Source organism: Heliconius melpomene, chromosome 1 (genome assembly GCF_056956725.1).
Source record: "Heliconius melpomene rosina isolate 202511_hmr_F chromosome 1, ASM5695672v1, whole genome shotgun sequence".
NCBI lineage: Eukaryota > Metazoa > Arthropoda > Insecta > Lepidoptera > Nymphalidae > Heliconius > Heliconius melpomene.
This window is the reverse complement of record NC_140389.1, coordinates 11,030,457-11,041,407: the sequence shown is the minus strand read 5'-3', so window position 1 is coordinate 11,041,407 and position 10,951 is coordinate 11,030,457. Positions and strand designations below refer to the sequence as shown.

General features: G+C 34.6%; 2 protein-coding genes across 8 annotated transcripts in view; both read left to right on the top strand.

The window, feature by feature from the left end:
• Nucleotides 1-593: 593 nt before the first annotated feature.
• On the top strand, nucleotides 594-2,424 carry LOC146541395 (uncharacterized). Its single transcript, XM_085185046.1, has 2 exons — nucleotides 594-1,421; nucleotides 1,955-2,424. The coding sequence occupies exons 1-2, from the start codon at nucleotides 737-739 to the stop codon at nucleotides 2,206-2,208; spliced, it is 939 nt and encodes a 312-aa protein (XP_085041172.1). The 5' UTR covers nucleotides 594-736; the 3' UTR covers nucleotides 2,209-2,424.
• Nucleotides 2,425-4,923: 2,499 nt separating this feature from the next.
• The window catches only part of CadN (neural cadherin), a 240,619-nt gene continuing 234,591 nt past the window's right edge, over nucleotides 4,924-10,951 (top strand). For all 7 annotated transcript variants that reach the window (XM_085184994.1, XM_085184985.1, XM_085184951.1 and 4 more), the window contains exons 1-2: nucleotides 4,924-5,031; nucleotides 6,029-7,357. In XM_085184994.1, coding sequence (XP_085041120.1) covers nucleotides 6,070-7,357 — 1,288 coding nt within the window. In that variant the 5' untranslated portion in view covers nucleotides 4,924-5,031; nucleotides 6,029-6,069. The remainder of the gene's footprint in view (nucleotides 5,032-6,028; nucleotides 7,358-10,951) is intronic.

Genomic DNA, 10,951 nt, shown 5'->3' with positions numbered 1-10,951 from the left:
GTGTATATCAAGTCAATGTCAATTATAAACAGTCAAAAAAGGACAGTCAATAAAAGAATAAAGATAAAGCAAAACAATCACAAAATAACAATTGAATTGTTACGAATAAAATAGAAATAGATATTTGTATATTACTCAATAAACGGAGATAGGAATATATCGAGATTTTTTTATACTACAAAAACTTGTAGTTTTGCTGAAAAAAAAAAAAAATTAAAGAAGTTAAATGATGTTCTTATCCAAAATCACTGTTATATGATTTGGAATTAAGGATATGATACGCAAAGAGTAAAATAATACAATTTGTATATTATAATATAATGTAATGATATGTACAGGTATTATGATATAAAAAATATTTCTTTTTGGTTTTGTTTCTTTTCACACCTTCTTTATTGGTATGTACTATGTTAAAGGGAAAATAAGGGAATTGGGAATGTTTTAACACTTAGTAAAATAGTAGCTGCATTATATATTATATTAATTAATATAATAAACATTTTATTAATTGTAACTTACTATCCCAATATAATTAACCAATTCAGTCTTAATAATATAAGTTATTTTCTTTAATCTGTAGCTAAGTCATGCCATAGAATAGAGCAAATTGTAGATTGTAGAGAAAAGGAATAGGAAACAAATATCAATCAAGAAAGATAATATAACATTATGTTTTTTTATCTATTTCGTGAAAGTATTTTTTATTTTTATTAAATGTATAACTCAATATAAAAGAATGAATAACGCACCTCAATTTTCTTTGCGTTGGAATAATTATGTTACTCATGTAACAGAAGCATTTAATGTGTTGCGGTTTGAAAATGATTTAGTTGATGTGACCTTATGTTGTGATGGTGGTAAAATTCGAGCCCATAAGATGTTGCTATCTGCATGCAGTAACTATTTCAAGCAAATATTCAAGGAAAATCCATGCCAACATCCTGTAATCATATTTAGAAATTTTAAGTATGAGGATCTTAATGCAATTATCAACTTTATGTATCATGGCGAAGTAAATATATTTCAGGAACAATTGGAATCTTTTTTGATAACTGCTGAACTTTTAGAGGTTAAAGGATTAACTGATAATGTTGAAGATGAGTCATCAAAGAATCTAATAAGGATAAATGACAATAACTCGTTAGATCTAAGTTCTAAATCTAGTAGACCAAATGACCCTCCTGTGCTTATTCCTACTGATGAACCTATGAATCTAGCCACTCCTATTAGTAGAGATGAAAACATTCCACAAGATAGTTCAGCTCCTGTACAAGAACTGGATAACCATGTAAATGAACCTCAGCCCGAGACCTCAAAGTTTGACAGCACAAAATTAAAACCGTCAGCAGCTGTTATTGATGACATGCAAGTTGACACACAAAATGCAACAGCAGAAGATTTATCTGATAAAAGTAGTACAGGTTTGTGGATATATATTTCTTTATCATGTTATGCAAAATAATGTTATAGATCTTGAGGTCATCATTGTGCAATTGGAAATCTCTGACTGTAAACACAATGGTTGTGGGTTCAATCCCCATTCATAAATAAAGCTTGATGTTGAGTTCTGCTACTTCTCAATATGCAACATGCTTAGTGCCTACCCTGTTATACAGGAAAAAATGTGAAGCTACATTGTTTTAAGCACCATACGGGGAAGGCTAGGATACGGGGAAATCTAGGCTTATGTAATATACAGAATCTTTTGAAATTGACAAAAATATTGTTTAAAATTGTGGTCTTATAAAAAATAATTTAAACAAATATGAATTTTTAAAAAATATCATATGTAAAAACACCACAAAAAACCACAAGACTAAAGTTAGACAGTAAGCATAAAACAGAGTGTCTTGACTCACTCTCTGCTTAGTTTTACCCTGCTATATGGCAGATATAAAGTGACACTGATAAAAAAAAAACTAATAATTCTTATGGAATGGTTTAATATTTACAGAATCAGACTTGGCAAAATTTAGATGTCAGCTGTGTCCCAAAGGTTTCAAACACCCTACATCCTTAACTCTACATAAAGATTCTCATGCAGGAAAAACACAGTGTCCAGTATGCCACCGGTCCTTTTCAAGATCTTATGACATGAGAAGCCACTTACAAAGAATTCATCAGGGAAAACAATTGACTATAAAAGAGATAAGATACAAAAATAATAGTGATAGTGCACCTTCTAAGCCTTATAGTCCTAATCTTTAATACTTATAGAAAACTGAGCTTACCATAGTGCACCGAGTGCATATGAATTATAAATTTTTTAAAGTTATTTATATAAATGTTAACAAAACATATGTTATAAATTTTATATTTACCCTTATAAGTCACAAAAATTGCTCAGTGCTAAGCTTTGGCTATTTTTATACTAGTCTATAAAATGATTATAATTGTTTTTAAATATAATTATTTATACCATTTTATCATGTTTTATTTATTCTCCCACATTCACACACAAAATCGGTGGTGATTTAAAAAAACTTTCAACCTTTTTATCCCTATCCCTTTAGGATTAAAATTCTACCATCAGCCGTTACGGCTGTGCATGCGACTTACGTTCGTTCAATGGGAACATCTCCTTTTATACATACAAGAAAAGATAAAGAAATCTATTCAGATTTATTAATATCAGAAAATTTTTTTATTTTCCTTTTGTGGAATCAGAATTTATTAAAAGAAAAAACCGAACAAGCGCGAGTTGGGCCCGCCCACCGAGGGTTCCGTACATAAATTGGAAGTCTCGAACTATTTCTGAAATTCAGGCTTAGCTTAGCCAGAGCCCTTTCATCTCTTATTTCACTTGAACTACCAAATGTTGCCAACCTTTTAAGGCTATTATTTTTTCCTGAATTCGTACTACCTGTAGATGCTAGCTACCAATTTTCATAATTCGAAAGTACCCTATTCATTTTGATCCCCTTTATAGTTTCGAAATATACGGTTTTACTATTTAAGACTATTTAAGACCATAATTTTTAAGATTTAACCACAAATGTATAGTTTCCAGATTTTTTCCTTTTGCTAGTGCTACCTGTATATGCTAGCTGCTAAATTTCATAATTTTAGGTCAAATGGAAGTACTCTAGTACTTAATTTTGATTCAATATATAGTGCCGAAATACGCTTTTTTTGCTATTTAAGGCTATTATTTTTTAGAATTTCATTATAAATGTATAGTTTTCAGATTTTTTCTTGAACTGGTACTGCCTGTAAATGCTAGCTACCAAATTTCATCTAGGTTAACCGGGAAGTACCCTATTATATTTTTTTATGTACCATATTATAGTTTTAATTCCCTTTATAGATAGTGTCGAAATATACGTTTTTTGCGATATGAACGACCATATCATTTTTCTTAATAAATATAGAAATATGTTTTTATATTAGGAAATTATAATTATGAGGTCATAGATCTCATCTATGATGATGATGATCTATGATGATTATATATGGTTTTTAACTCGATATCTCCAAAAAGTCCTTCCTGAAATAAAGAGTCTTGACAGACAGACAGATGAATGGACAACAGTGATTTTATAAGGGTTCCTTTTTTCCTTAAAAGGTACGGAACCCTAAAATTACGTACCTAATAAATTTAGGTTTTCTATACATGACATCCATAAAAAAGGGCGCTCTGCATCACAGCAAGTGATTAGGAAAGGAAAAAGTTTTATGATGGAAAAGTGAGCGGCAAGAGAGGTAGGGAGAGACCAAAGATACTGGAGATCACGCATGCATGTGGACCCCTCAAAAAGTATATATAGAAGAAGAAGAAGTAAGAAGAGGTTGATGACAGTGGACGAGGCGAAAAAGGTATGAAGAGACCGTAGAGTTTGGCGATCCGTTCTCCCTGACTACCCTGCTAAGAATACAGGGTGCAGCTAACTTAATTTTGTTAGATTTTATTTTATTCCGTGGACTTAGAAGTTACCCATTTATGAGAAGCGGTGTTCATATTATATAATAATTTGAGAGTTTATTACTAGCGATTATTTCTTGTTAAGGTTGTTTGGTATTTTTGCTTTAAATATTATAAAATAATATCTAAAATAATTCGTGTAGTAAACAAAAATTATTACATTAAAAGAATCTTATACTATATTTTATGATTATTTTACTGTTCATCTCATTTTTTTTATTGACTTTAGAATAAACTGATTTATTTAAAAAAAAATCTCTGGCATCAAGGAAAAAAGCCCGGCGTTGAGTTCCGCAATTCAATAGGTAATGCGTCGAAAAATTCGGCGAAAAGTGCAGAACGGAGTGTCTTAACACCAAACTCACTTAACACCTCTGTCATCTGCTTACCCTGCTTTGTGCGGGATATAGAGTGAAATAGATTTTTTTTGCGTAATATAGAAAAATGCAAGTTTAGTTATTTACTTAACTTGTACTCAACCTTATTCATACGTCGCCAGAACGTGCCTACGAGTTGCAGCTAGACGTTGAAGGATGTGGGTTCAGAAACTTCGAAAAAACTTAGATTTCTTACATGTCAGTATATAAACGTTCAAGTTTTATAATGTTTGTTATAGTATAAGAGTGAGAATATTAAAATCACAAATTGAAAATCGAATCAATCAATATCAAACATCCTATACGGAATTATTTATTGATATCCAGCTCATATATGCAGGGTCGTAGGTTATGTTAGCGTATTAAGATTTACACTATTAAAAATCTTTAGCGAATTCTAATATAACTTTTTATCAAAAACAAAAGCTTGTGTAGAACTGTGTGTAGTTAGTAGCCGTGCAACGAAGTTGGCAGCCAGGGGGTGGAACGACTCTACCGTACGTAGTGTAGCCGCTCGCCGGGGCGGGGGCGCAGGGCGGCGGCGGTGTCGGTGTCGGGGGTGGCGGGGCTGGCGGGGGTAGCGGGCGCGGGCGGCGCGCTCAATACGCGCGCGCGCTGCAGATTTCAATCACCAGTCGCGTTTTGACGCCGCTTGCGTACGGCTCTAGTGACGTATGAAACGGATATACACAGAACGCTGCGATATCGCGATTTTATTCACGCTTCTAATAAGTACGTATCGTGTTATAATCTGGGAAAATTGTGACATACATTTAAGCTATTTTCTTGATGTATAGTGTTAATTGTTTACGTAATCTACCGTGCACTAGTGTTTTATTTTGTTTACATTAAATTCACATGTTTACTGATAACATGCTAATAAGATTTATAAAGAAATAATTATTGATGAAAAATTAATAAATATAATTTATTTGTATTATAGTGCAAATCTGGTTATGTGAAACGATTGGCTTTGTGAAACATCGATAAATTGGCGACCCTTACGTCAAAGGAGTAACCACTAGCTATTTTAGTTTACGGATTGAGTGCATATTTGCGAACGACGACGCCGAAATGAGTTTCTATTCAGTTTAATAAGTGTGTGAATATTTGATGGTGTGTCGTGAACTGGAGCGCATACAGTCTAGATTTGCTCGCAAATCGTCGCGCGGCGGCGCAAGGGGGTATTGATCGGCGGCGGCGGGCCGCGGGCGCGAGACGCGAGACGCCTGCCGCCTGCCGCCTAAATAAAGCTCTGCATGTGTGCCGCCGCCAACTGCCGCCCTACGTCGCCGGCAGCGCCGACAGCGCCGACAGCGCCTTACACTTTCATGCTGTCACATCATGTGATACTATTATTATTACTGGAAATTGCACTGCATTATCGATCACTTGTAGTGACTGACAAACCTAGACTGTATACGCCTTTGTAAATGTGGTTTCCTCACATATTCATTTAGTATCTCTCTTTTACAAGAAAACGTATCATTGATCGTATATGGTTGATAGTATATTTGAAAAATATTAGACGATATATTAAAACATATAAGTATCTGTTTACAAGGTCAAGTGAATAAATAATAATTATAAAGTATTAATATATATATATGAAAGTAATATTTCATTTATTTTAATAAAGATAAAATTGGATTAAATTAAATTTATTTTTTATAACATGCTTAAATTTTTTATTTTATTACTTAACAAGGCAAATGTTATTTTGTTATAGTTGGAGATGTTGGGATAACTGGAGTATAACTCGTCAGAGCCATGGCGCGCACTGTGTTAGCAGGAGGAGCGGTGCTCTGTGTCCTAACGATAGCACTGGAGACGAGTGCGCTAATCCTCTTGCCGCATGACGTCCGCCCAGGTCATGCAGTTCGTCATTTTGTTGGCAACCACTCACGTTACACACTGCTGGACCCTGAATTTGCACCTTATTTCGCACTTTTAGATGATGGATTACTGATGACAACTGCAGATCTAGGACCTCTCTTAAACCATCCCCTAAATCTAGCTGTGTTAGAGCAAACGCCGTTCAGTAGTTCTGCTCATACAGTTCATGTTTTGGTCATGGATCGCAGAAAAATGATACATTTTGCTGAAACGAATGGTCTACACGGGGAAATTAATGAAAATGCCCCACCGGGAACAGTTGTCGACTTTCCACCGATAAAAGCTACTGCTCTTGTAAATGTGGGACCTATCGCCTACAAAATTATAAAAGGCAATGAGCAATCAGTATTTGCTCTTCGCGACAAGTCAAAGTCTACTAAGTCAGACGTTAAATCAGTCATAACTGAAGGTGACATCGAGATAACAGCAATGAAAAGTTTAGATGCAGAAACAAAAAAACATTATGATTTAGTTATTCAGGCGACTGACATACTCGGGGCGAACAAAGCTAGCCTTCCAATCAGAATTAATGTAGTCAATGAGAACGACCATGAACCTTTATTCGAACAGGAAATATATTACTTTGCTGTAAATGGTACTTGTGAAAATAACTGCCGTAACGGAACTGCCCATTGGCAACGATTTTCTAATATAGGCAAAGTACAGGCTTTTGATGCTGATGGCGACCGCATTTACTATTCAATTAAAACACCCACTAATCTTGCTGTAATAGTACCTCAAACAGGAGAATTGATATTAGCGGGCGAACCTGATGGCCACGAAGTAGAGTTGCAAGTTTTGGCGCACGATACAGGAACTCCTCCGCGTAAAAGTCAACCTGCTCAAGTTTTTATTGAATTTATTATCCGCGAACGAAAAGAAATGCCAACGCTTCACCGAGAAAAGCGAAGGGTCACTCGTGCGGTTCGTCCGACCAAACGTATTGAATTTACTGAAGCCGATGGCGAAGTTGAAGGACGTGCCGTGTTTACACTCGAGAAAGAGACTGATCGGGAAACTTTCAAAATTAGGGACGAAAATCCGTGGGTTACAGTTGAACCAAGTGGTGTGGTGAAAGTTAAAAAGAAGTGGGACTACGAGGAGTTGGGACCAGAGAAGACTATCGACTTTTGGGTTACCATCACTAACGCTGGTAATGGAGGTAAGTCGACATTTTACAAAATACAATTTGAATAAAAACGGTTTTAATCTATATTCGTAGTACTTGTAAATTGCACTAACTCTGTCTACAAAAAGACGCGTACTTATGACCTTTAAAAATATGTCTATTTAAATACCTTTTACGTAATAGGCAGATGTTCACAAGACTAATCGTCTCTATGTTAGTTAACGGTAAAATTGCAAGTAGTTACCAAACAGAACCATGTTTGTTCAGTAACTTTCATTAGTACAAATATAGTGGATGATGAATAAATAAATTCTTTAACAAAACAGTAACTTAGGGACCTACTATTCTTGTAGAAAAATTACAATTCTAACACAGTGAGAATTATATACTTATGTACGTAAATTTCAAAATTCTAATCTTATATTTTTTTACCTATAAAACATTCTGACATAATATGTTCATATATATAGAAATAAATTACAATATATATCAAGAAAATTATATATACACGTTAATTAGATAACATTTATTGATAAAAAATTACGTTCAAAGTGAAACTAGTATTACTGTGGAGTTATGGTAAATGCGTGGTCTACACCTGTCGAATCGAATGGCTCGCTGGTGCATGACATCGTGTCGACAGGTCCCACTAGCCTGCCTCACATTCCCATCACGACAAGCTTAATTGCTTCGATACTATCAATCGAACATCCATTTGAAACTATTATATTTTAAGTAGAATTTAAAAGCTTTAAAGCTTCTAATGTCTACCAATTTACAAATGTTGCTATATTTAAACTAATGATGGTATAATTTTAAAATGTTTAGTTTGAAAAAAGTTGCGGGATATTTTGAAAATATACTTTTAACATTGTATTGTATCTTATTAGGAGAAGGAACAATAATCGTTAGTGAATTTTTCATAATATCTCACTTCATATTTCTTGGATGGATGAATTAGACAGACAAATAAATATGAAAATGGGGACAAGTACTGATAGATGAATGATATGTATATATGAACATATATCGTTAAAGGGTTTATCAACGTATTTGGCGGTTCATTTTTATACATAGACTTTACATAGGTGTACATTTTTGTCTTAAACTGAATTCCTAGCAGCTCTGCTCGGGAGAGTACGTCTGTAATAGCGTAAACATTTGTGCACTGCAACGTCTGCCAGACTGTTGGGCTAGACTTATTGAGATAGGTCGCGACTACGTAATGACTCCTAACTATTAGAACTATTATTCTGATATTATATATGTTTACTTTTTAGTATTTTTACGTGCCAAAACTAGATTTCAAATTATTGAGGTATAATTTGAAATCTAGTTTTGGCACGTGCTGAGATGCTGTTTTCTAAACTTATAAAAAGATAATTTTCAAACTCTTTATCTTAGCTTGGTTAAATCTATTGTTATACCTGGTACATTATGTTATAGGCATTCGCTTAAAAAAAATAATTGAGTCGGCTCAGTTGAAATTTTGATTGTATTCGAGTAAAACAATGTAGTAAAATTTGCATCAATTTCATTAAAACTCGGATTGCGTTCTTAAAATTTAGTTCGTTCAATGGTTCGTTTTTTTCATCACATTTCCCAGTTGATAAAATGAAATTTGTATCAACTAAAGGAAGAAGAAGGCTATTTCGATGATAAATTTTACGACTGCAGAAACTAAAAAGTTGCGGTTTCACCCTAGTGCTTGCCACTTTAGGTTTCTCTTGGTCTTGTTGTGTTTCTCTCTTTTAAGTCCACTAGTGGAGACAATAAAATTGTGACAATAAGTAATGAAGAGCATATATTTTTGAAGAATGGTGAAAACATGTTTAAATTTAAAATTTTAAGAGCTTATAACCACCTACGGAGATATCGATAAGGCACGAATATTAAATACTAAAATATATCTATAATTTATACGTATTAATTAAGAAAAACTAAGTAAATCATAAAACAAATAGCAGATTGATAGCCCTAATACGCAGCACGAGACTAGGAACAGGTGTTCACGGGATGCTATTACATTCATAAATCGTAAAGCCGCGCTGGAGACAGGTTGTGAGCACCGTGCAGAATGCGTTGATAATCGTGGACCTGTCGCACGGCCCCGGCTATCTCGTCGATTCTGTACGCCATGACCACGACGCGATGCCAATTTAACCCATCTAGAAAATAAATGCTTTTTTACTCCTATATTCGTATATATGTAGTATATACGACGCATGCGAAAGGTATGTGTGTCGAAATTGATGGAATGAGGTAATTTAGAAGTTATCTCTTCGGTATGTAGCGATATTACATGTTACTGAATTATCTGTGAAGTTTCTATTTTGTCTATAAATTTCTGTATAGGACGTGTATATTGCAATTTCGTTGTCGTTTGATATTTTCTTATAATATGCAAGAAGTTATTGCAGTATTTATATTTAAAGTTGGAAATAGACAAAAATAGGCACAATTTTGAGAAAAATTGACATTTTGTGTTAACTTCACGCTGTCGGCTGTACTCCGCTGTAAACCGCAAGGTAGGAAGAGGGAACCTAGTGTGAAAACACTCCGTTCCCCCCCCCCCCATCTGTCGAATTCTGGAAGCATTGCGTGTTGAGTGGCTGGATAGAGCGTGAAGCTGATTTTTTAATTCAAATGCTAAGCGAAACAAACAGTTAAACAATTTGTGCTCCAAAATAATAATACGTACAGAGAAGCAATAGTAATAGCTCCCTATAGGCTATAGGCCTCGCAAAACATTTACGCTTCGTTTGGCCAACGTTGTTTGTTAGAGTCACGCGTTCATTCAATCAATGGCGATGGGTGCGGGCGTCGGTCGCACAACAATCGCACTGGCCGGTGACCGATGACCGGTGCCCTTATTGTGCCCAGTCGCTAAATTACATACGCACTTCCTATAACGACCCCACAAGTTAATATCCAACTATATTTGATCACATCTGCTAGCCCATTTTTTATTTTTAATCGTTTATCGTAATGAGGATGGGTACGAGGTTTTTTTGTATGAACCCATCATGTGAATTGAGTTGAGAGTCTAATTTTAGATGCCATAAGTTCCCTTAACTGTTACGTCGGTTTTGTTTGTATCGTGGACTTTGAGAGACTTTATCTGTTTGGAAGTTTTAATGGTTCGTTCTTAAACATCTAAGTGTTGTTACAATTTGATAAAATGTGATATAAAATGTTAAGTTTTGTGACTCAAGGCATGATTGTTAACGTGCAGGTTCGACTCCCACTAGAAAATAAAAATGTATTATTATTTATTAATATTTTACTTTCTTCGCTCTGGTACTCAATGCCTCGAAAATACGGCGGAAAATGGGGTACGGAGTGTTGGAACACTAAGTTGCCTCCGCTCCACTAAATAATAATTACTATATTATCGTTTTTCAATAGTTTTACAGTGTTTGTTTTATAGGAAGTGCTTAAATATACAAAATAAAAAAGTGATGAAGTGACTCGTGCGAATGTATAACCGTCACTGGTTCCCTTTTCCCTACGTGGCGTGGGTCAAGAAATTACTATGAGTGTGTATAGAGCACTTATAACTTGTTCGAAGATTGAAGTACGGTATTGTCCAGTTTTTTTTTAATAATATAGAACATATTTTACTTT